This window comes from Octopus bimaculoides, chromosome 3, assembly GCF_046866305.1.
Source record: "Octopus bimaculoides isolate indiv1 chromosome 3, ASM4686630v1, whole genome shotgun sequence".
Lineage (NCBI taxonomy): Eukaryota > Metazoa > Mollusca > Cephalopoda > Octopoda > Octopodidae > Octopus > Octopus bimaculoides.
In genome coordinates this window covers 163,052,806-163,079,508 of record NC_142930.1, presented here as the reverse complement: position 1 = coordinate 163,079,508, position 26,703 = coordinate 163,052,806, and the positions used below count along the sequence as shown (strand labels likewise).

Below are 26,703 nucleotides of genomic sequence, written 5' to 3'. Positions count from 1 at the left end.
TAAACGGTGAAGAGTATGCTTGGCTGAATAACATCAAAACCTGTCTGAAATTTTATTGTGTCTGGGGAGAGTCATTCTCTTTTAGTGCCTTATTAATTTAACACACTCACTGGTCTGATTTCCACTCATTTATTCAGTTTTATTAAAATTTTCTTTTCTGTCATTGAGTTCTTACTCATCCCTAAAAGCATGGGAAAGTTAACAACATTAAAATGATGAAGAGATGATAAGTAAATCAGTCACGAGGAGCAAAGCAATGACAACCCCCCACCCAATGCTCAACTGGTACTTGTTTCATAGACCCTGAGAGGATGAAAGATAAAGTTAACCTTGGCAGAATTTGAACTCAGAATACAAATAGGCAGAAGAAATATCCTTAAGCATTTAGTCCAGCATAACAAAACTGCCACCGCACTGCCTTATTAATAATAATAATAATCTTTTCTACAATACACAAAACACCTGAAATTTTAGGAGGGAGGGATGGAGGGGAGTCAATTACATTAACCCCAGTGCTCACCTACTTATTTTATTGACCCTGGTAGGATAAAAGGCAAAGTTGACTTCAACAGAATTTGAACTCAGAACATAGACGAAATGTTGTTAAGCATTTTGCCAGGCGTGCTAACGATTCTGCCAGCTCATCACCTTAATAATAATAATATGCCAAAGGATAGAAATTTGCTGGGAAGAATTTGATTAAAGTGGCCCAAGTTCTCGACTTGTACTTCATTTTATCGATCCCAGAATGAATGAAAGGCTAAGTTATCCATGGTGACATTTGAACTTGGAACATAAGCTGAGATTAAATACCACAAGGCAGGAACAGGTGTGGCTGTGTGGTAAGAAGCTTGCTTCCCAACCACACAGTTCTGGATTCAGTCCCACTGGGTAACACCTTAGGCAAGTGTCTTTTACTATAGCCTTGGGCCAACAAAAGTCTTCTGAATAGATTTCATGGATGGAAACTGAAAGAAGCCCATAGTATTCTTTTACTTGTTTCAATCATTTGACTGCAGCCATGCTATATATCATCATCATCATCGTTTAATGTCCGCTTTCCATGCTAGCATGGGTTGGAAGATTTGACTGAGGACTGGTGAAACCGGATGGCAACACCAGGCTCCAGTCTAATTTGGCAGAGTTTCTACAGCTGGATGCCCTTCCTAACGCCAACCACTCAGAGAGTGTAGTGGGTGCTTTTACGTGTCACCCGCACGAAAACGGCCACGCTCGAAATGGTGTCTTTTATGTGCCACCCGCACAAGAGCCAGTCCAGGGGCACTGGCAATGATCTCGCTCGATATATATATATATATATCGTGTGTGTGTGTGTGTGTGTGTGTGTCCCACCATTGTTTAACTGTTGTTGGTGTGTTTATGTACTCATAACTTAGTGGTTCGGCAAAAGAGACTAATAGAATAAGCATCAAGCTTTAAAAAAAAAAAAAAGTACTGGGGTCAATTCATTCAACTAAAAATTCTTCAAAGTCGTACTCCAGCATGGCCACAGTCTAATGACAAACAAGTAAAAGGTACTTTGTCTGATACTCAACCATTTCTAGCTTGTGTACAAGGCAAGAGATCAAGGAACAGGTAAAAGCCAAGGCAGAGTTGACCTGAGTGAGGTTTGAACCCCAGATCTAAAAATCCTGAACAAAAACTACAAAAATATTTTGTACAATGCTCTAACGATTCTGCCAAGTATGAAATAGTTGGAGTGGCTCTATGTGGTCGTTCAACATGCTTGAAATAGCAGCCAAATGTACCCAAAATCACATCTATTCTTCTTAAAATTATTTTATTTTAACTTTGCATAATATACTGAATGCACTGCTTCAGATAAAGGCAGGTTGGCCATAGGTGGAATATTTTTTGACCATCATTCTGTTCAATCAGGTTTGATCTGGTCATTGCCACTGCTACAACTATATATATATGGACATCCTGGGATATAGCTCTATCTCCTACGAGAAAAGGACTCCTATCTGACTGGGACGGTGTCATTCACCAACACATCGATCTCCTGACCTCCTGTCCATAGTAAAACTGTCTCCTCTCACACCCACTCTCCTTTCAAACACTACCATTCTGGCCTATGCTCCTCACGGCTGGTCGTATTGACCCTTCATTCAGACACGATATTCCTTTCTAACTGAGTTCTTCTATTGTCACTCGCTTCGTGTCTCTGCTGGACCTTATGCTAACTACTACGTCACGTCCATCTTACAAAACGTCAGCTGGACTCATAAAAAAATATATATATCACAAGACCCAATGTGGGAGTCCCTATATGGTCTCTCGAGGTGCTAGAAATAGAAGCCAACTCTCAAATCGAAACTGTTGTCTTAAAATGAAAATGTATATTACAGTGTTTGAAAATATAATATATAAGTCGTGGTAATCACGGCTTGAATGTCATTAATCCTAGGTCTGATCTGGGGCTAAAAAAAAAAAACTTGTTAGTTAATGGCAATATTTAACAGTAAAACGAAGAAAAACTACACGGGGAAATTATAGAAATAATAATAAAACGAATAACGATAATAAAGGTTTATTTGCCACAAGGACAAATATTCGAAAGACGTTACGAAGACAAAGTGGATCACTTTTAAAAGTGAGGGTCACATCGGGATGGAAATAAAAACACATATTCTCAGAAAAGGACGTAAATATAATGTATAGTTGAGTATCAACCCAGGCCAAACAGATCGATGATCAAATGCATTCTTGTGACCAACCCGTCTTTTTAAGGAATACGTAGGATTAATAAGCTGACGTTTATTTTCCTTGAAGGTTGACGGGTAGCCCAAGAGAGAGCCTCCAGTGGTCACCTTGTCTGCTAGAAATAGCAACCATATCGTACCTTATCGTGTTAAATAAAAAATAAAGACATTACATAATGTTTTAAATATAGATATTTTTGTATTAAAAAATAATAGCAACAACACATAAGAGAGTAACTAATGAATACAAACGTTAATTTTTTCTGTATCTTTCCCTCGGTGTAGACGAAGATCCGACGGTTACTGTGGAGATAAAGAATGTGTGGATGAATAAATAAATAAACACACCTTTGAGAAGAGAAATTGTTGTTGTGTTGCCAAGGTGCGAGCATGTTTAGACACAAATATATACAGAAAACTGTCATTCCTTTATTCCTGTTCGAGTTGAGATTAACAGAATAAAATACGATGTATCGATTCCTATTTCATGCGGAGATGTATTTTTAGATAACCGAGTAAATATTTTCGGACCATCAGCCGAATAAAAGGAGGCGGGTCGCTGTCCGTTTCATGTCTCTAACGTAGCAGTTGTATATAAAATTATGACACTAAAAACTACTCTCTTTAAAGCCAAGCTTTAAGAGATTGCATTATAAACTTTCTTTTTCTTTCAACTCATTTATGTATTTCGACCACTTAATTGCAGCTACAAACGAGTGTAAACCGACGAAGCAGAGAATACAATGGTTATATATGATCGAAGGTCTGTGTTAAAGAGCTGATTGTTTTGCTGACTGACCTCAGGTCAACTATAATTGGGTAAACCCGTGATAACTTGGAGTGGGGAATGAGCCAACTACAGAAACTTTTCGGTCGTTCGACCTTCTAAAATAAATTTTTCATAAATCACGCCCTGCAGTTTGGGGGTAGGATAGGGGGGGGGGCCGATAATGTAATTCGAGATACTACAAAAACGGTGAAAACGGAGTGATCGTAACTGGAACGTCTGACCAGAAGTTTTATGGAACAGGAGTGGTTCCCGTTAAAGAAACGTAGAGGGAGCGGTGCCGTCTTAAAGCATGGGTTCACTTGGCAAGTCTAGGACATTTACCCCCGGAGGACAACAGATGATGATTAAAAACTTCTTAATATATTGGAGAGGGGGTAATTAACCAAGGGGGGTAATTGTCCTAGGAGGTAGTTGTCATCGGGGGAGTGTAATGGTCCTGATACGCACTGGGCAGTTGCTCGGGATCCTCACGGATCTAGGGTCCCAATTCTAATCTATGCTTGCAAAATAGCTTGCTGTGAATAAATACTATAGGGTCCAGTGCATTGATTCTCCCAGAGAGCCTATAATGTGAATACGGCCCTGGGTGAACGGAGAGAGCTCTGGGGGTGGATAGTCAAATCCTGGGGGTGGAACGGAGAGAGCTCTGGGGGTGGATAGTCAAATCCTGGGGGTGGAACGATTAAACAAAATGTTTAGTGTTGGTTCTGCAGGAATGATGAGAAGGGAAAGATGGGGGTACATCGGATGAACTTCGGTGACGGTGCTACATTACTTGCTAGTTCAGAGGAAGGAATAGGGGTTAAGGGGTGAAGGTAGATGCGATAAAACGGAAAAGTAAGACAGTATGCCAGAGAATCAGTAGCTATGTGTTAATGATAGACTTTCGGATATGGTCTAAGACTATATGTTCCTTAGCGAGATCCACATAAAATTTTGTTGTTCAAGTTTATGTGCAATAAATTGGTTATATTTCAACAATTATTATTTATTATGTGCCCTTTTAAAGCCTAGCCAGGCTCATGGGCCCGGTTTCCCGGTTTCTATGACGTATGTGTTCCCCACCCCAGCTGGACGGGGTCAATGAAATAAAGTACCTGTTGAGCATTGGGGTCAATTAATTAACTAACCTCCTTCCAAAATTTCAGGCCTTATGCCTATAATAGACAGGATTATTTTAGTTAGACTTATATGTATTGCAATAATATCTCAATAAAAGGAATCTAATTTTGTAAATTTCGTCATATTTGGTGCAGTAAGAAAAAAAGGACACAGGGGGTAAAATGTAATCAAACTGGAACGAGAGTAACACTTTGATTAGCCATATGTTTAGACAAAAATTAGAGTTTTGTTTAAAAGATCTTGAACGAGAGTAATCTAATGTTGAAAACCGAGACAAAATTGGTATTATAGAAAACGAAATTATGAAATAAAATCGGGCGATCCTTGACGCACCGAACAGTAGTAGTAGGTACTACTTAAATACAGAGGTCCCGTCCCGACCATGTGGGCGTGTATTGACCCTAACCCTCATGAGTGTGCACTGTAAAAACATATCGTTACGTAGATGCATCGGGACCTCTGTATTTAAGTAGTGCCTAGTAGTATTACACAGGGTATTCGGCTAAATTTGATTGTTTGCACAGAATGAAGAGAAAACATATCCTATCCAAAAATAAAAGTATTTAAAAAAAAGCAAAACAAAAATATCAACTGGGTTATGGCTGGGAGATAACAGTTTGACCAAAGTAACCTCCCTCAGTTTCCATCACATCCTCAAGACGGCTCCAGAATCTGGTGCATGTGTTCCTTACTGTGTCCCTGAGAAGATCTTCGAACATCTCCTTGACCGTGGCCACCAGTTCGGCCTTGGTATTGTGGATAGAGCTACTAGTATCGGTCTCAACTGCGCCCCACACGCAGAAACCTATGAAATTATATTCCGGGAAATTAGGAGAAATATCAACTAGATTAGAACTGTGAGATAATATTTTACTCGAAGTAGTTACCCTCAGCTTCTACCACGGCCTCAAGACGACTCCGAAACCTGGTGCATGTGTTCCTCACTATATCGCTGAGAAAATTTTCAAACATCTTTTTGATCCCGTCCACCAGCTCGGAGTGGACGTTACATGCAGAGCGGTTGGCGTCTTTCTCAACCGCGCCCCACAATTAGTAACCCAGGTGATTACAACCGGAGGAATTAGGAGGTTAGAAAATGGAGCTGGCGAAGTCGTGAGAATTCTCCAAAAACGACTTCTGACTCTTTCTGGAGGTATGGCAAGGATCATGCAGCCATACATATGGTCTTCCAATTGCAGCCATCTCCAGCCAGGTTTGATCACAGTTTCCAACAGCTTCACATAGCCGTCTGAATTGAGCATAAGGCCCTGATCAAAGACGTGAGACAGAATGACGTCAACCCCACTGGAAACACATCCAAAGACCATCAGAGTTCGAGGGAACTTAGTTTTCATGATACGTGGGACACGTCTTGTATTCTTGATAGCTTCCAGTCCTCCATGTCAGCTAACTTTTTCTCAACTATAACTTTAATCTTTAGGCTCTCCAACGCCGTTCACAGATACATAAAACTGTTTCTGAAAAAAGGTGACAAAAAATCAAATTTAGCCACAACACCAAATATATTTCTCGTTTTAGCAAATAGTGAGTATTAAACGTTTGTAAAGTGGGAGAAACTGGAGCGGACATGTCGAATGTGCACCCAAACCACTTTTGTTATATGTAGACTTTTTTGACTTTTTAAAAATTTCTTCAGAATTCTGTATTTTCGACAACGTAGATTACGATTTTGCACCGCCACCTTAAGATTATTTGAAACATTTAAATACTTACTTGTCCAACACTATGGCAACAAGGAGATTTGCAATGTGTCAGTGTTTCTCGAATATGTGAACGTGATCAGACGCCTTTTTGCCTCAAACTGGTCGACTCGTGTTTGCTGTACGACTTTTTGATTATTACCTCCGCCTTAGCGAAGGCATTATTTTCAGTCACATTTGTTTGTTTGTTCGTGGACAAGATATCTCAAGAACCACTGGATAGATTCGGATGAAACTTTTAGGAATGTTTGGCCTTGTGACTGGCACGAACTGATTAGATTTGGAGATCAATCCGGTATTCTGGATTATTTTTCCGGTTTTTTATTCAATTTTTGAGAGTGGTCGGGTTCATTTTTGATATTCTCGTTTCTGAGAGCTGTCAAGTTTATTTCAGATATTCTCATTTTAAAAATCATCTAATTGAGAAGACAGCCTTGGCGGAGGATTGCGCTCTCTGAGTGCTCTTATTTAATTCATCCACTGTTACTTTGATATTTTTCACCTTCGCCTCGGTTTCCATTTTTACATAATTTACTTTATATCAATTTACAAAATTTCCATTTTACTACTGTTTAAACCGTGTTTTTTTTTTTAAATTGTAATCGTTTTTACCTTTTATATTTCGTGTTTTGTCTCAGTAGCAATTTGAGGGCTAATGGGGAGTGTGGTGTGTAAAAAGAGGCAGACTAACACGAAAATGCTAGAACTGATGTGACAATAATCTTTACGGAATGCGGAAAAGCATTGGACAAGAGATGAAAGCTTAAAAATATTGCAGCTGAGGTTGGAATTGAAAAAAAAAATGGTTTTCATTCCGTTCAAATGCAAAAAATATACTCTCCCTTTAGAGTTTGACTCACGCCATGAAGAAAATTCAAGATGGAGATTCCTATATTTATTCCCAAAGGTGGATGATGGGAAGGAATTGAAGTACGCATTTATGATGAAAATGTGACCTGCTTTTCAAAAGGTTTAGCTGACTTCTTATATTTTCCCAACAGGCGTAAGCGTGGCTGTGTGTTAAAAAAAGCTTGCTTTCCAAATACATGGTTCTGGGTTCATATATATATATATGAAAATAAAAATATGCATTGTTGAAATTGAGGTGCGTCTAATATGCCCGTGTGTCTCTTTTGCCATCAAATACGATAGTCAAACTTTTACTGGAAGAGTATAATCAATAATTGTCATGAAATTAATTAACAATTTCGAGAGCGATAAAGGGAAGTGATGACATTCATACCTTTACCAAAAGGTGTTTGCAAGGGGGAAACAGTTCCAACTAAAAATGGTAAACAAGACATGAAATTACTTTATCTTTCTGTGTGGCTATCACGTACCTGGATGAACAGAGTAAGTCGCAGAAGTATCACTAATTGCAGGTAAATTACATCCTCCAAACCGTCTCATTTGAGATGTTTGGAAAAGTTGGACTTCTAAGTTCTTCACTTTGGCTGACTCGTCAGACCAAAGCGCATGGCTCTTCCAGCAAATGTTTCAGTTTCGTGTGTTCGTAGTAAAGCTGAAAGTGTCTTTGGTCGATTACGTAGATAAAACCCCAAGGACTTAGATCAATGTTACTTAAACTGTGCACTGCAAGGGGTATCTGTATGCATTATAGTTTTTAATAATATAATTTAAAGCTTTAGAGAATCCATAGATTTAAATGTCGAGAGTTCGTAAATTTGTTATACACAATATGATTAATTGTTGGAAGCAAAACTTCAATATTTTTTCTTATTTATAACTTTTAAAAACTAATTTTAACTTTTCCAACGAAGTGTACCAGTAATTTTTTTCTCGTAAATCTAATCTCGAATGTATCAAGAATAAATTACGAAGCCATAAAAAAAAAAAAATGAGAATTATTGATAAAGACAGATTTATTCATTAATCATTAGCTAAGATAATTTGAGAAAGTGTAATACGAAACTAAATGTCACATAAACAGTGGAGCATTTACAATGAACTGTTAAGTATTGATAGTGTTGTATTTCGGGACGGTCATTTTTTTTTCCAAATAAACACACGCACTATATATTCTTTCTTTCACTCGTGCGTGTGTTTATTTGGCAAAAAAAAAAAAAAAAGACCATCCCGAAATCCAACAATATCTGTTCCGACTCACGATTTCCCATCAGGAATCTTTGCAGCACAAATTCATAAACGTGATGTTAAGTATTGAACTTTTATTCTCGTCCTGTCAAAGCTTTCTGCGTTCTAGCTAAACATGAACCAGCTGATGTTGGCTTCCATCACCTCGGGACCATATTTTGAGTTAATTCTATGAACCCTTAAGGGTCCATAAGGGTCCATATAAGATTTCTGGGGTTCCACGCAAACAAAACAGTAAATTGGTGATCCACAGTAATATTTAAGGATCCATGAAAAGTTTTCATTTAAATGTACTTCTCTAATATTTTATACAGTTCAATCTCTACAAGTGAATGTGTGAATAACATAGAATTTTGAAAGTATCTATAGAATTAGTTTCTAAATATCGATTGGCTATGGGGATCCACCAGAATAAAGCAAACAAACGGGTCCATTGATTTTTTTTTTAAATGGTTGAGAACCGCTGGTCTAAGGCATTGTATGATCCTTCATCTCTAGAACATTTTCTCTTCAGAATCTCCTCCCTCTCTTCAGTTCTTCCAGCAAATGATTACCTGCAAGAGTTTAAAAAGAACATTAACGGTATCAGTCTCACCAGACACAGAGGGCTTGCAATGGTCATAGGTTCTGTTCCTTTCTCCAGAATCAGCAAGTAAAATAATAATTTTTAAAAAAATAGACATATCTGTGATACAAATCGTATTTTGTGTAGGTTGGTGAATGCGTGGTTTTCTATAAAGGAAGGCGACAAACGACAACAACTGTAAAGGAAAACCACAACAGATACTTCTGAATGTTATAATTAACGAGATGCAGATAGATTTCGAGAAAGTGCTCGTGTTCTCAATACGAGCCCTTATAGCGTGCACTGATTTTACAAAAAGAAAAAAAAAAAAAGGATCCTGGTTGCCGAATTACTTGTGACAGGGGAAATAAATATAAAATTTCCTTTACAAAATTTCTGTCCCTATGTTGGCAAAATCACGAGTGTATTGGACAAAATGCTCAGTAGTATTTCATCCAACTTTGTATTGTAAGTTCAAATCTCGCTGGGGTCAGCTTTGCTTTTTATCCCTCCAGAGTCGATAAAATAAAGTACGAGTGAAATACTGGGATTCAATGGGTTCGACTTACTTCCTCCCATCAAAATTGCTGGATTTGTGCCTAAACCTATTACCAAGAGAAAATTGGCGAAAGCGGCGGGGTGGCTGAATCGTTAGCACGCCAAACAAAAATGCTTAGCAGTATTTTTTCTGTCTTTACGTTATGAGTTCAAATTCGATTTTACTTTTTGTCCTTTCGGTTCAATAAAACAAATACCAGTTGAGATGTAATCGACTATTCCCATTTCTCAAAATCTTTTCTTTATTGGCCACAAGTATATAATAAAAACATGTATAAACAACAATTAGCAAAATTTCAACAATAAAATTATCTGAAAGTGTTGGGTGGGAGGAGTTCCACTCACGGCCGAGCAAAGAAGCCCAGACAACCTAGTCATCCCGACTACCAAGGGCACCCCTGTTCAGACAGGCCTATTCTTACGGGCCATACTCGCCACATCCGCCCACCTTTCAACAAAATATACGTGTGTGGAGCAGCACTTTCCTTTCAAATAGAAGTTGAAAAAGTGAATGGGGGCTTGAATGTGGAGAGGAAAGTACCTGTCTTCAGTCCTTTCAACCTCGTCCACTACACTACCTCTTTCGCCATAGCCACTAAACAGAGGGAAACTGCTTGCCCTTCCTGGTCAAGAGAAGGCGGCGGAGCAATTCTCACGATCGACAACTGGATCCGTCCTACATGCACCGACAGCTCGACAAAGCTCCACAAGTCAACAATGCCCGGACACCAGATGAGTGCATGCAGAACGGTTTCGTCGTCCTGCGCACATTTCAGACAGATCCCCTCGGTAACTCTATTCATAGGCTCCAGCCCCAAAGTCCTCCAGGTTAATTGATCTACCCCGACACCCAGAGTTTCCTCGAGGACGCCGTCGATCTTGCTTGCCACTAATCGCCTATAGAACGCAAAGAATTTGGAGAAGGTGCAAACAAAATTTTTGGACGAAAATGTTTTCCACAAATGGAAACTAACACCTAATTCCTTCCCCTTTTCTTTGTCTCTCGGGTGATGATAGCAATTACGAAAGCCCGCCGATGACTCTCGTCTCATGAGACGAGTGTAACAGAAAATATTTACCAAATAAAGTACCAACCAGGTACTGAGGTTGATAACCCATACCCTATTCCAGCCCTTTATGTTCTGAATTCAAATTCCACCGGGGTCGACTTTGCCTTTCGTCCTTTCAGGGTCGATTAAACAAGTATCAGTTAAACCACAACATTTCTGGCCTTGTACCTATATAAGAAAGGAGATTTATTTCCCCAAATTTCTAATCTTGCATCGACATTAAATATAATTATGAGAATCGGACGGTGGATCATTGGTAAAAAGTGCAGTGAGGTATTTAGTTATGGCCCTTTAAGTTCCGAGTTCAAATCCTGCCTATGCCGACTTTGCTTTTCATATGCCCGGGACCGATAAAATATAATACCAATTAGTAGATGACCATCTCCCACGACATTTCCGATCCTTGTACCAACTTTACAATCTATTATTTTATAAATATTTCCTTTTATACAGCGAAAACTTTTCTTTATAACCAGTCATCAGGGGGAACACAACTGCGCATGCGCTACACTAAGCTACTTCCTTTTCCTTTACCATATTCTCTCATTCCGAATATCTTTATCGGTGTCTTCGATGTAAGTGAATCAATATCCTTTTATTTGTTTATCATCGAAATTTAAAGTGACTTTTGTGTTGTATGTATTCGATTTCTCTATCGTTCCCAAATAATTTTGTCTCCGTTTATGACATGAATTTAATCTTTCTTTTTGTCCCGAATCTCAAAAGCATGAGCCGCGAGCTCTGTGTCTCTCGTGTCTTTATAATAACCATATATGTCTACATGTGCACCTTCGAAATAGAAATAGAAATGCTTTGTACCAATAATTCATTCTGGAATGAACTTAGATTTCATCTGACAATAACCTAATATAAATCCTGATATTGCCAAACAATTAAAAGCTTCAATTATTGTTAAATCTTGCAAATATCTGATGTTTTTTCAATTAACTTTTAACAATCAACTTATTAGAAATGACGAATTTATATTTTTTTTTTATCCTAACAAATGTAATTCATGGCGATTATTAAAATTTTAATCTAAAATCTCTTTTACTGATTCTGTAATTTTTCAAAAATTATTTTGTCTTGGTTAACGAGGTGCAAGGTGCGAATTAAATAGCTTCACTTTAGCTAATTGTCACCAGTGTTTTTTGGAGGACGTATATATATATATATATATGTGTGTGTGTGTATATATATATACCCCTCCATCAGCGCAACGCATTATTTAATTTACATTATATACATATATAAGACGACTTTCTGCCAATGATCAAGGGAATTGTTAAGATAACTACATGTGGTAATGTTTGTAGTTTTAGATCCGTATCAACCCTTGATTGAGCAAAAACTAGTCGAAGACTTTCCAATCGTGACAATCTCCTCTTTATTACCACATACTGTACCTGGGACCACATTAATTCCGTTGTTAACCTGATATTCCTCAAACAACTAAAATTATCAGCTTATATATTAGGAAAGATTAAAAATGGTTGCATGGATGTTTTTCGGGCTGGTACGGTTATAATAGGACAATTCGAGCGTTATATACAGGGCATATAGGCACGCAGCCGGATTCCCTGTCCTTCAAATCGGGGCTACATACAGCCTTAGTTGTCCCCTTGTGTCTGTGCTATGTTTTCATCATTCTAATTTTCCGCTTACTTGATATGTACACCATTGGGAGGGCATGAATGCCAAACAGTCTTTCGTTTTCTTCCTCTTATAAACCTTTCAGCATTCGAGATTCAGTTTTCTCTAGAAGCAGATCGATCTCCGTTGAAGTTACATTAATTATATCCAGGGTCATATATATATACTGGCAACTCGATTACAGCTTGAGGTAGCAGAATTATTAAAAGCCGTATCTAGTTTCAACTCCCGGAGTTCGAATCCTGTCGGACTCGCTTCGCCTCATACCTATGGAATTACCGAAGTAAATTAGCAGTTATACAATTAATTATTTCTAATTATTTGAAACAAGAGCACATTTTCTATGAGATTGGAACGACATAGTTCGGTGTTAATTACTTTTCTTTAAGCAACTTAGCGCACGATTAGTCTTACCTGGATCTTCCCGCCGTTCGCTACAATAACATCTTTGTTACACCTGGCTAACTATTCTCATCTACTAACATGGTTGACCAATATTTTATTGGCTCCGATACCGAAGTGCATGTCAGGATTTACAGATATTGCCCGGGTAATAATTATGAATGAGGGCTCCAGGCTTTTTGAGGAAGGGGGCCATCCAATCTATTAAATCGATCCTATAATAAGTTTATCGATTCCGGAAGGCTTTAAAATGATCGAGACAACAAGGTAGCTTTTATGTGGGTGCTCGGCCTGCTAGGAATAGCAACCAAATCTTCCAATTATACCCTTGTTTATTTTATTCCATATTGTATTTCTCAGCACGTCCTTTTTGTGTCTAGCTTTTTTCTTTTCACTCTAATAAACGGTTGGTTTATCTTCTGTTTCGATTGGTCCTGGGACTTGATACTTGTTATTTTAACCTCCGAAAAGTGAAGGTTTAAGTTAACCGCGACAGGAGGACAACTGGAATAATATAGGGCACTCTATCCAATTCTGTCAACTCAACTTGATAAGACAGCTTACTGTCCCCTTGATTTATAAGAGGGCATTGGATGAAGTACATGATTACGGTTGGAATGTCTTCGATCGTAAAATCTTCTCATCAGGTCTTAAACCGAGATTCCTTTGATGTAACCGAGGATCTAACGATTGTCATCTCCTACCTTTAACAGTGAAGTTAACATTAACTTTTAAACTTCATATTATTTTGCTGAAATCTATTTCTTCAGAGGTATAATTAGACAAAACAGCTTTCTTTTCCCACTTTCCACAAACTTCGTGGTATTGTTACTGCTACTTAGATTAATGTTACTCTGTAATATTTACCTGAACAAAGGGACCGTAGTCACGTGGGCATCTATTGTTGCAGCTTACCTGATTAACAAGCATGTATTAGTTTTTGTAATGAGGGAAATAATTCTCAAAGATACAACAATAAATAATTCAACAAAGGACATTTAAAATACAGTGCGTAAGGCACAGACATAGCTGTGTCGTTAAGAAGTTCACTTCTTAACCACATGTGGTTGAGAGTTCAGTTCTGCTGTACAGCATCTATGGGGAAATGAATTTGGTGAATGGAAACTACTGGAAGTCTTGAGTGAATGTGCATGAATGTTGATATTCCACTGCTGTCACTGCTTGAGTGATGAAACAATGATGGCCATCCAGTCTGGTTTCAAAGGTTTCTGTAGGGGTTGGTGACAAGAATTTTTAACTGTAGTATCTTACTCATCTAACTCATGCTAGCATAGAAAAATGGAGGTTAAATGAACAAATGAATTAACTGGAGTTTTCAATATAAGCATCGATGTGAAGAGATTATTCAGTAGTAAAATTACGAAGCAGTAGGGACGATGATGCGTAAAAGGCACCCACTACACTCTTGGAATGGTTGGTGTTGGGAAGGGCATCCAGCCGTAGAAACTGGAGCTTGGTGCAGCACTCTGGCTTACCAGTTACAGCCAGGCTGCCCAACCCATGCCAGCATGGAAAGTAACATCACCACACTATTGGATAGTGTTTCGGTGACCATGTGGTAAGAAGTTTGCTTCTCGGCCACATGGTTCCAGATTCTGTCCCACTGCATGTTACCTTGGGCTAGAGTCTCCTGCTATAGCCTTGGGCATACCCATACCTTTTGAGTGGATTCGGTACACGGAAACTGAAGAAGCCCATGTGTGTGTGTTCCTCCACTGCTTGATACGCTGTTGGTGTGTTTACATCCCTGTAACTTAGCAGTTCAGCAATAGAGACCAACAATAAGTACCAGGTTTAAAAAGATAAGTATTGTGGTTAATTCATTTGAATAAAACTCTTAAAGGCAGTGCTCCAGCATGGCTGCCGTCTGATAACTGAAACCACTCAATATATTGTAGCTGCAATTTTTTTTATCTGTATTAGTTTTTTTGTTTAAATCTCTAAATGGTAGAATAATTTTGTAAGATATTCCCACAACATTTCCCTCTTGGAAATTAGCTTTTTGTACTTTTGGTTACTTGACTTTTTTTATTAATTGTTAATGAGAAAATAATTAATCTTTTAATAACTCTCTGAACGAGGTATAAACAGTAGCTGCACGACAACATGAAGTATATTTGCCACTTAAATGTGGCTAACCCCTAAGGGTAAATGGTACTGTAGCTTGTAGCCCCAGAACATCTCCTCCAGCTGGCTATTGATACACTTTCTGTGCCCTGTAGGTATTGACTTCCCTTTGCAAATACCTACAGGGCACAGGAAATGTGTCAATAGCCAGCTGGAGAAGATGTTCTCCTGGGGCTACAAGCTACAGTAGCATTCACCCTTAGGGGTTAGCCACATTTAAGTGGCAAATATACTTCAAATTAATCTTTTGTTATGGGGAAAACGTCCATTATCTGAAACATCACTGGAAGACAATCTTTTTGATTGTCTAAGCTTTTGTTAAGAGATTCTTGTTTTTTTTAATTTCAGTAACATCATCACCATGCCAACAGAAGCAGTGGAGAAACCTGTCCAAAACACCAAGAAAGAAGAAGTTGAGGATGATGATGATGCTGATTCAGACTCCAAGTCTGATGACTCTTTACCAGAATTGCAAGAGGATGGTGCCGGCACATCACAGCAGAGCCAGGTAATAATATATTTAGATGCCTTTTATTTCGTATTTTACATATTCGTTGTCCAGCAACATAATTTGAAATATTTGATTCAGGAGTTTGAAAATTTGAAAGCTTTATTTAACTGACTGGTGTATATAAGCAATGACCATCACCACAGAATTTAATAAACAGCTTGTATAAGATTAATATTTGTGATAAAAGCAGCAAATTTTTTTTCTGTTTATTGAAATGCTTCTGTTTAATGACACTATTGTCTCTCTCGTACCTGAGATTGATATCACTGGTGCTTGATTATGATGAAGGTTTCAGTTGATCTGATCAATGGAAAAGCTACTTTTGAAATTAATTTGTAAGTAGCTGAGCACTCCTCCGATGTTGTTGTTGTTGGCACTGCGTAGCTTACGACGTCGAGGGTTCCAGTTGATCCGATCAACAGAACAGCCTGCTCGTGAAATTAACGTGCAAGTGGCTGAGCACTCCACAGACACGTGTAACCTTAATGTAGTTCTCGGGGATATTCAGCGTGACACAGTGTGACAAGGCTGGGCCTTTGAATTACAGGTACAACAGAAACAGGAAGAGTGAGAGAAAGTTGTGGTGAAAGAGTACAGCAGGGGTCGCCACTCTGCTGGAGCCTCGTGGAGCTTTAGGTGTTTTCGCTCATAAACACTCACAACGCCCGGTCTGGGAATCGAAACTGTGATCCTATGACCGCGAGTCCGCTGCCCTAACAACTGGGCCATTGCGCCTCCACACTCCTCCGATACATGTACCTTTAATTTAGTTCTCAGGTAGATTCAACAGGACACAGGAAGTGACAAGGCTGGCCCTTTAAAATGGAGGTATTACTTATTTTTTCCAGCTGAGTGACCTGGAGCAACATGAAATAAAGTGTTTTGCACAAGGAGGCAACGCACTGCCAAGTATTGAACTCATAACCTTTGCGATCATGAAAGCAAATACTTAAACCACTAAGCTACAAACCTTTATAGTTTCTTTGGCCTATCCACCATTGTATAGACAAAGTAAGAAGTTGTGAATTTGCATTGATGACAGGCCAGAAGAGCTGGCATCAGCCATGTTCGGATGGTGCTTTTTACATGCTACCGGCACGGGGGTCACAGCTACAATTTCCATTTGATTTGATTTTGATGTTGATATATACATAAATATATATAGATAGATAGACATGACATGGGTGGATAGGGGGTTATGTGAATAAGCTGATTTAATTTTATATGTAATATAGACATGTATCTGCCTTATTTGAGTGTTAATTATCTATCTTTAATTAATCTTCATTACAATTATCTTTTGGTTGCAGGTTGCCCAAGTAGCTGGTCTTCAGGAGGAATTAGTTAGTAAAGCTAAACAAAGCCGAAGTGAGAAAAAAGCTCGGAAGGCAATGTCGAAACTTGGTAAATAACGTGTTTTTATTTCAGTTACAATTTATATGTAAGTTACCATATCAAGCGTCATCATTTTAACTGCTATTTTTAGTGATATTGTATATATTGGTCGGTAAATGCAGCATCTCCAGGTTGTTTAAGCCCTTGCTGGTGCAGATTCAGCAAACCCATGATTAAAAGCATTCCTCATGTGACCATATCATTTTTTTTTTGTATACCTATGACTACATAGATGCGCCCTGTCTAAAAACATCAGGATTTGATGTGAAGAAATTTGACTTGGTCCGTGTTTCTCAATGTGTTCCATGTTGTATCAATCATAATTGTTTAATGATTGAACATTCAAATCTGACCCCGTTTCTCCCCATTTACATTTCATTTATGTAACAGGCAGTTTCCTGTATCATCCCAATGTTACTCTGTCATCCGTCCAATGACCAAACAATGAAAATTATCTCCCTAATATATCAGTTAAATCAGGTGGGTGAGCTGGCAGAATCATTAACACACCAGGCAAAATGCTTAGCAGTATTTCGTCTGCTTTTGTTCTGAGTTCAAATTCTGCCAAAATCGACTTTACTTTTCAACCTTTAGGTGGTGATGAAATAAGTACCAGTTGAATTCTGGGGTTGATGAATCAACCCCTCTCCCAAAATTGCTGGCCTTGTGTCAGAATTTGGAATCAATATATCAGTTAATGTATTTGATAACTCCATTATTACTTTAACAATTTACAATCTGTCTCTGTAGTTATCAAAGTTGGGTGTACAGTAATATTAATTATTTGCGTTAGTGACACTGTATTGTAGTTTTGCTGTGTGGTAAGAAGCTTCCTTATCAACCACATGGTTCCGGGTTCAGTCCCACTGTGTGGCACTTGGGCCGAACAAAACCTTGTGAGTGGATTTGGTAGACGGAAACTGAAAGAAGCCTGTCGTATATATATGTGTATATATATATGTATGTATACGTGCGGGTGACACGTAAAAGCACCCACTACACTCTCTGAGTGGTTGGCGTTAGGAAGGGCATCCAGCTGTAGAAACTCTGCCAAATCAGACTGGAGCCTGGTGTTGCCATCCGGTTTCACCAGTCCTCAGTCAAATCGTCCAACCCATGCTAGCATGGAAAGCGGACGTTAAACGATGATGATGATGATGATGTATCTGTATATGTTTGTGTGTCTGTGTTTGTTCCCCCAACATCGCTTGACAACCGATGTTGATGTGTTTACATCCCCATAACTTTAGCGGTTCGGCAATAGAGACTGATAGAATAAGTCCTGGGGTCGATTTGTTCGACTAAACGCGGTGCTCCAGCATGGCTGCACTCAAATGACTGAAACAAATATTAAGAAAAAAGAAAAGAAATACTTTTTAGGAATCACTGAAATGAATATTTCAATATTTCTTGACATTGTGGTACATGTTACTGATTCTAACACTTAGATAATTCACCGACAAAATGAACCTTCTTTAGAGAAACGTTTGCAACCTATGGACTTGTCCCTCTTTTTCAGTGTCTAATGCTTAACTTCCAACATGCCATTCAAGGAACATATCCTCTCACCAGCTGTTTTAGTTAAAGCTACAGCCATATTGTTCTATATTACTTTATTCTGTTATTAGTATTTGTACTGAAAGTTCAATGGAGTTAAAAGTCTATCCATCATCATCATCATCATCATTTAACGTCCGCTTTCCATGCTAGCATGGGTTGGACGGTTTGACTGAGGACTGGTGAAACCAAATGGCTACACGAGGCTCCAATCTGATGTGGCAGAGTTTCTACAGCTGGATGCCCTTCCTAACGCCAACCACTCATATCCATGTCTTTATTAATTCATTTTGTTAAATATCAAGGATCTAATCTCACTGTTACCCCTAATCCCGATAACCTCTGCTGTACACAGGAAAGTATCTTCCAATCTATCACTGGATGTTTATATTGCAGGTCTTAAACAAGTACAAGGTGTTACCAGGGTTACGATACGCAAATCCAAAAATATTCTGTTTGTTATCAACCGACCAGATGTGTATAAAAGCCCAGCATCAGATACCTACATTGTGTTTGGAGAGGCTAAGGTAACATTTATTCATCAATTATTATCTACACATTTACACCTCCATAAACTTCTTCATCAAATTGTTACTTCTGAAGTGTTAGCCATAATATAAATCCCCCAATACATATCTGAACTCATGGTTCAGATTGATCTCTTTAGGATCGTGTTTGTCATCAGAATACACTGCAGGTGTGGTTCAATTAATTTTCTAAATAGCCAAGAATTCATAGTGGAAGTTTAGTATATGGTTAAGGTGGTGTTTGGAACACAACTTAGTGTTAAAGGATGACAAAGAGGAGAGGCAAGGGTTCTGGGTTGGTTTGGACAGAAGTGATACACAAATTGCCACTTTGGAGAAGCAAAAGCCATTATAAATAGCAGTAAAAGTAATGCTGTAATTGAGTCTTGGCAATTTGCCAGGTGGCCTCTTTTCAGAAACTGCAGAATACAATTTCATGAGCTGGATATAGATTTCATAGAAAACAACTGATTCTGTGCTTTAAAACCGTGTTTTTTTTTTTTAAATTAAAATCTTCCGTTACAATTTAATGTAAGAGACTTTTGTTAATGGAAAAATTAACTTTCCATCTAAGTTGATTAATTTTCAGATTTAAGACAGTGTATTTAATTTAAAAAAAATATGATCACAAAAAGTACAGGCTTTAAGTAACTGCGAATATGTTTTTCGTGAATTTCTTCCTGTACAAATTAAGTCCCTTTAACTGTATCTCTTCCGCTTGACAGAGCAGTGATATATATGTATATATGTGTGCATGTTTTTAACCCATATAAAATATATATTATTCTTAAATTTTTAGTGCTTAGGTTGTCTCATATTTTAAATTAGTTCTCCTTTTCGTTCAGGATATGTGTTAAATCGTAAATAATTTAGTCTTTCCAAATAATTATTGTAGACATAGTCATAGGTTCGAATTTTTTAATTTGATGAAATAATATCCTTATTATTGTGTTGTTGCATTTAGAAATTCAACTATTCGTTGGTTTTAACTGCTAAATATTTATTGTTAAAACTCAACCATAAGATAAAGATTCAGCTACAATATTTCTAATATTTAAGATATATTTGAGGTCTTATTGCAGTGCTTAAACTTATATCAAAATAATTTAAAGTTTAAGTTCAGAAAAAAATCAGAGAAAAGTATTTGAAACGTGAAAGACATTTTATTATTGGATTATTTTGCCATCAACTCCGAACATACTATGAATTAAAATCCTTGATGAAAATGTTAGAATTGAAAGATTAAAATTCATTTCAAAATATCACTTTAATGACATGGATTGAAGCTCGTTTGGGTAAAATCATCATCATTAACATATTACCAAATTTTGTTTGTATTCTACAACATTTACAGAAACAACGTAAATTTTCAAAATTGTTTTGGATTTTAACCCCTTAGCATTCAGCTTATTCTGTCTAATGGAATGCTTATTTATTCGTTTTCAATTAATCCTGCATTATTTCATAGCATTGAGCTTTTGATGATGTGATTGTTTGATTTTAGAATGAAATTTTACGTTAGGTGTGAGAGGCTGGTTTGAATAAAACTAGTGAAATATTTAGGCCGGATATGGTTGGTTTGAATGCTGAAAGATTGACATATTTCCAAATTTTGTTTGTATTATTGTTTACATTCATGGATATGAGTGAAATTTCAAATCAAGTATTTTACATACTTAGTAACTTAGCACTAAGTATTTACATTTAAAAACCTTTTGGTTCTACCCTACCGGACGCTATCTCAAGTTCTATGCTTCAAAAACCTTGTATCGAAAGGTTTATATCTAAATTAAGATTTTCCTAAATTTTATGGGCACTTTTTGTTATGCTCCAATTCTACTCTAGGCACAAGTCCTTGAAAATTTTGGGGGAAGGGGACTGGTCGATTATATCAACCCCTGTGCATAACTGGTACTTATTTCATTGACCCTGAAAGGATATAAGGCAAAGTCGACCTTAGCGGAATTTGAACTCAGAATGTAGCGGCAGACGAAATACCACTAAGTATTTCACCTGGCATGCTAACAATTCTGCCAGCTCACCACCTTAAATAATAATAATAATAATGACAGTTAATTTAGTAAAACCCTCAAAATTCTTTATCGTTATAAACATTAATTGTCAGCTTTAGTATTTCATTAGAAATATAGTTATCGAGGAGTTAAAATATGTGGAATGGTTGTTTTTGATAATTTAAAGAGGGAATTATTTATTCTTTACTTTTTAGATTGAAGATCTGAGCCAACAGGCTCAAATGGCTGCTGCAGAGAAATTTAAAGCACCAGAGAACCCAGCCACATGTCCCGATGGGGCACAGAATCCTCTTTCTCAACCAATTCTTGAAGAATCAGAAGAAGAAGAGGTAAACATACTTTTTTTATTTTTTAACGATTTTTTTTTTTTGTGCGGGTGGCACATGAAATGCACTATTTTGAGCGTGGCCATTGCCAGTACCGCCTGACTGGCCTTCGTGCGGGTGACACGTAAAAGCACACACTACACTCTCTGAGTGGTTGGCGTTAGGAAGGGCATCCAGCTGTAGAAACTCTGCCAAATCAGATTGGAGCCTGGTGTAGCCATCTGGTTTCACCAGTCCTCCGTCAAATCGTCCAACCCATGCCAGCATGGAAAGCAGACGTTAAACGACGACTCCAATTAAAGTGTTTTCTTTCTTTGTCTATTGTCGTCATTGTAACGTCTACTCCATGCACAAGTTGGATGAAATCTAAGACAGATTGTCTATAGCTTGATGCCCTTTCTGTTGCCTAATCTTACCTGTCTCTAAACAAGGTAATATTTCTCCATGGCCAGACATGTTTTTTCACAAGTATGCAACTCCTCTTGTAGAGTGGGGATACCTTTTTTTTTTCTACAACTATTGCATCGTGTCAAGACAAGAAGACACACATATTGCAGACTTTCAGTTTCTGTCTGCCTAATCCACTCACAAAGCTTTGGTCGATCCAGGATTATAGTACAAAACCCAAGGTACCATGCAAGTGGGACTAGACCAAAGACCATGTCTTCACTTATCCTGGTTTTGCTGCATTGAATGCCAGTCGGGTGTAGTAAATTCTAGCTGATGTTAATATTGTATATATCCACAAAGTATTAAGATTGCTTTCTAGATTTTTGATGGCTTTCTTTTCACTGCAGTTACGTTATTCTAAGTGAAGTGAAATGACTTAACCATATTAATAAATGGTGATAAATAACTCGTTTGGATTTACCATAGTTACGTAATATTGATAATGTGTTCCCTTTACATCAAATGAAACAGACCTATTATCAAAGATGTTCTAGCAATGACCAGTTCATCTGTTATTCAAATGTGTATTTGGGACTACATAGCCTCATGGCAATTGATTTGAGGCAAAGTTTGTTGACTGTATGAAGTGGTTGTGTGATATTTTGGCATTGCTGATTCATCATCATTTAATGTCCATTGTCCATGCTGGCATGGGTTGGCCAGTTTGACCAGGGCTGGTAAGCTGAGGGGCTGCTCCAGACTCTGGTTTGATTTGTCATGGTTTCTAGGGCTGAATGTCCTTCCTAATGCCAACCACTCCAAGAGTGTAACAGGTCTCCGTTGTGTGACACCAGTATCTGCCTCAACTATGATTTCACTTGGCTTGATGGGTCTTCTTCTCAGGCACAGCATGTTGCCAAAGGTCTCAATCATTTGTCATCACTTCCATGAGGCCCAACACTTGAAAAGTGCTTTCTACGTGCCACCGGTACATCAAATGTTTCAATGGTCTCCTCTCTCTCTCCCTCCCCACCTCCCTGAGCATCTACTTATTTTTTGTATGTTTAATTTCTCTCTCTCACTCCTATCTATAAGTGTGTTGCCTCCAGTGCCAAAACATCTCATTCAATATGAGGTTTGGAGGTAATCTAATATTAGCCATTGTTGAAATAATGTTGTGTAACTTCCTCTTTTCAGATTGATGAAACTGGTGTTGAGCCTAAAGATATTGAGCTTGTTATGTCACAGGCCAGTGTGTCGAGGGTGAAAGCTGTGAAAGCACTTAAAAATAACAATAATGACATTGTCAATGCTATTATGGTAAGTAGGATTTCTCTTTGCTTTCCTTTTTCAATGTTAATCTTACTGCTATAGGTATGTATAATATAGTGGGGTGAGCTCTTTGTGAACAAAGGTTCCAGTTGGGTCTCATTTCACTTCATTAGCATGAATGAGAATCTGCTAAACGTAATTTTGTTGCTGTTATTAGGTATATATTATAAGGTGAGCTTGCTTCAGGTGAACAAAGTCTGCAGTCAGATTTCATTTCCCTGATGTAGCTATTTCACTTTTCCATTAATATCATTAGTATGAGTATAAAACCTGCTAACCATTATCTTTCTTTGTTTTGCCATCGGTGATGTCAGTGGGACTAATTACACCAGTACTCAATGAGTTTTTAATTAAACCAACTCATGATGAGGTTAGCAACACCAATACCCTATAGGAATTAAATCAACATAATGAAGTTAATTACATAAAAACTGCTGAACAGATTTTAACACTAAAGAGAACCAGATGGGAAACCCGTGGCTGAAAATCATTTTACATCTGTTTTTCCCTGCCTTCATGGGTTGGACAAAAATGTTACTTGAAGTAGTTTTACAGTTGGTTGCCTGTCATGATGCTAACCCTTAACTTTCGTATATCTTTGAAGGATGGCACAAAGTGGCAGGGGGAACACAGCTCATTGCATTTCTGTACAAGCAGTCACAAACGTTAACACAGACTTGGACACTCACATAAACCTGCGTCTGTATATGTGACAGTTTTAAAATCCACGTAAAAGGTTGTGGTTGGCCTAGGGCTATAGAAAACAGTTCATCAGATAGCCATGCATTGAGGCCCAAGATGCCAAACCTCAATTGGAAAGGAAACTTCACAGCTACATAGCCATACCTGTGCCTAATTCAGGAATACTAAAATTTGGGTAAATGGCTCTATGTAGTTCTTTAACTCTTTAGCATTCAGATTTCTTTGTCAAATGTAAAGTTTATTTATTCACATTGCTTTGAATTAATCACGTATTCTCATGTAGCTTCCAGATTTCAATGATGTGTTTGTATATTCGTAGAATGACATTCTAGGGTAGGTGTGAGAGATTGGATCTGGTCAGTTTTAACATAAAACATTTTGTATATTTCGGCTGGATTAAATGATAAAGGAACCATATCTGGCCCAAATAGCCTACCTGTTTTATTTTCAAATTGTCCAGAACTGGCCTCACATCTACCTTACCATGTCATTCAGAAAGATGTACAATCACATCATTGAAATCTTGACGCTATGAGATAATTCATTATTGATTTTAAAGAATGCGAATAAAAAAGCATTACATTTAACAGTAATCTGAATATTAAGAGGTTACGGTTGGATTCAGTCTCTCGGGGCAGAGTAGGCTCTTGAAGGGAAGGGCAGACAACCAGTTGTTAAACACTACTTCATGTGTCCTTCATGCAAAATTACATCTCATTCAGACATGTATAGATGTTTTCTCATGTTTGACTTCGAGATTTCAGATTGTTAAAATTATATTTCCATTTTGCATGAACACTGTCGCTTCATTCGTTCTTTATTAATTTTCGTTTTTCTTTTCTCTTTGCAGGAGTTGACAATGTAGTGAAACCTGTATAACATTTGCATAAATGTTACCTTAAATATGTTGGCAGTTTTTTTTTTAACTTTGCTTTCTACTATGTCTCCTATTCTTTCGCCTTTCTCTCTGTACAGTTCTTAAACAATAAATTTGACCATATTTATATAGTTTTTGACTATAAATATATCAGATCTGTGAGGTGCCGTGTTAAAATGTCTCTTGTTTTCAATATGAACAACATATTCTTGTTTCTGTGTTTTGTGATATTTTTCTTCTCTCATATCAAGACAAGATGCATGTCTCACTTTGCGTCACCTTGGGCAAATGTCTTCCACTATAGCCCTGGGTCAACTAAAGCACATGGGTGGATTTAGTAAATGAAAAGTGAAGGAAGCCTTTGTGTGTGTGTAATATATATATATATATATGTATATATATATATATATATATATATATATATATATATATATAATGTGTGTGTCTTGACAACTTGTGATGATTGTAAAAGTATGAGTTGACAACAGTAAAGGCATCCCACTGCAGAAAATCTGCCGTAACGAATTCTGTGTGACCCCCATACAAACCTTGAAAAATGAATATAAAACAACGATGGTTGTATGACCTTGTTTGAATCCTAAATTCTAAGCAAAATCTGTACAACTTTTGACTAGATTTTGAGCTTCTTATTGCTTCTCTAGTAAACAATCTGGTTATACCTCAAAATACTGGCTAAATTTTGTCTTGTTTTTAAATTGGCAATGTAAATTTTAAAATGAGTTATAATATTCAAATATTGATTTATTTTTCATTGTGCACCTTGGCCAATATTTTTTTAGTTCAGTGATACAGCTGGACTTACTTTTAATATTTAATCGACCTCAGAAAAGCGGAAAATCTTCAGTTGATGTTGGTGATACGGATCTTGTTCAAAACGGTGGCACCAGTATTTTCTTAACGAAACACTTTGAAACTTGGGACACTGGTGGAATGTGTCATATAAAACATCTTTTTCTCTTAGTCTTCTTAAGAAAAATTATTATATTGCAATTTATTTCATGTTAAAGTTGTCGTATTTCTGTAATTTCAACCAATGACTGACGTCCATTCAGCCGAATACATTAAGTGCTGACTACGGAAACAAACGATTCTCAAACGATTCTGGCGGTGATGAAATATTTCCTTGTCAAAAAATGGCTGAAGCATATTGGCAGTAGCTAATAAACCTTTCTATTATAGGCACAAGGCATGGTTTTTGAGGGAAGGAGCAAGTCAATTAGGGTTAGGGAAAACGAACACACGTGCGTTGCCTCTCTGCAAAATGTCAGAAGTAATGGAAATTAAATACGCTTTACACCGCCTAAAATGCCAAAGGAGTAACTGTAAACAGCTGAATACTTGTCAGTGATTGGTTGAAATTATCGAAATAAGACAATTTTTTACATGAAATTAATTTGAATACAAAAATTTTTTTCTGTTCTATAACACAAAATAGATAAGTATACGAAGTTTGAAAGTCATTCGGTACCAAAAACACTACATAAAACAAATGAAAACTGGTGCCCCCGTTTTGAACTAGATCCGGTGATACTTCTAGTCAATAAAGTATGCTGAATGATGTTAGGTGTCTAGTTTGGCATTTTACTGAATTGAATATCACTGATGGTGATCATTGCCTTATATGTTAGGGATAACATTAAACATAATCTTAAGTGAAGGAAAACAAATTCAGCATCATGGAGTACTGCTGAGAATTTAATGTATCAAATATCAGATTGAACATGAGTTCTTAACAGAATATTTATTAAAACAGTAGCGTGACATAGAGGAGCTGAGAATTAATCAGTGAACAAAGAATACACTCAAAGACGTTTGTAATTAAAAAAAAAAAACAAATTGCAAGGGAAGTAACTCCAATAAACTATAGTGAAAAAAATTCAATGCAAACAATACTCTCTTGTTTCAGTTATTTGACTGGCCATGCTGGAGCACCGCCTTTAGTCGAGCAAATCGACCCCAGGACTTATTCTGTGTAAGCCTAGTACTTATTCTATCGGTCTCTTTTGCCGAACCGCTAAGTTACGGGGACGTAAACACACCAGCATCAGTTGTCAAGCGATGTGGGGGGGGGGGGCAAACACACATATATACATATATATATATATATACATATATACGAGGGTCGATCTAATCGACTGGCCCCCTCCCATAAAATTTCGAGC

The 26,703-nt window shown here is 37.5% G+C and overlaps 2 protein-coding genes across 12 annotated transcripts in view; one reads left to right on the top strand and one right to left on the bottom strand.

The window, feature by feature from the left end:
- LOC106883986 (annexin A6) overlaps positions 1 to 8,582 on the bottom strand; it is a 53,739-nt gene extending 45,157 nt beyond the window's left edge. The window contains exons 1-2 of one of the 10 annotated variants that reach the window (XM_089349937.1): positions 8,488 to 8,582; positions 2,979 to 3,029 (exon numbers count right to left, since the gene is read on the bottom strand). The gene's annotated coding sequence lies outside the window, so the exon portion shown is untranslated. Of the gene's footprint in view, positions 1 to 2,978; positions 3,877 to 5,525; positions 5,545 to 6,372; positions 7,922 to 8,487 lie in introns of those variants that run through there. The other 9 variants (XM_089349941.1, XM_089349936.1, XM_089349935.1 and 6 more) reach the window with 9 other exon arrangements.
- A 2,527-nt stretch (positions 8,583 to 11,109) lies between these two features.
- Positions 11,110 to 24,682, top strand: LOC106884019 (nascent polypeptide-associated complex subunit alpha). 2 transcript variants are annotated; one of them, XM_014935196.3, is made up of 7 exons: positions 11,110 to 11,242; positions 15,219 to 15,378; positions 16,692 to 16,785; positions 18,730 to 18,860; positions 21,088 to 21,222; positions 22,807 to 22,929; positions 24,494 to 24,682. In XM_014935196.3, the coding sequence occupies exons 2-7, from the start codon at positions 15,232 to 15,234 to the stop codon at positions 24,506 to 24,508; spliced, it is 645 nt and encodes a 214-aa protein (XP_014790682.1). In that variant the 5' UTR covers positions 11,110 to 11,242; positions 15,219 to 15,231; the 3' UTR covers positions 24,509 to 24,682. The 2 variants fall into 2 exon arrangements, with proteins under 2 accessions (XP_014790682.1, XP_089206078.1); XM_089349952.1 differs by having other exon boundaries at positions 11,217 to 11,302.
- The last annotated feature ends 2,021 nt before the right edge of the window (positions 24,683 to 26,703 follow it).

Excerpts from the sequence above, each read along its gene's own strand:
- LOC106884019 (XM_014935196.3), top strand. The coding sequence starts at position 15,232 with ATGCCAACAGAAGCAGTGGAGAAACCTGTCCAAAACACCAAGAAAGAA. Across the intron at positions 15,379-16,691 it reads GCACATCACAGCAGAGCCAG|GTTGCCCAAGTAGCTGGTCT; the intron begins GTAATAATATAT and ends TTTTGGTTGCAG. Across the intron at positions 18,861-21,087 it reads TTGTGTTTGGAGAGGCTAAG|ATTGAAGATCTGAGCCAACA; the intron begins GTAACATTTATT and ends TTTACTTTTTAG.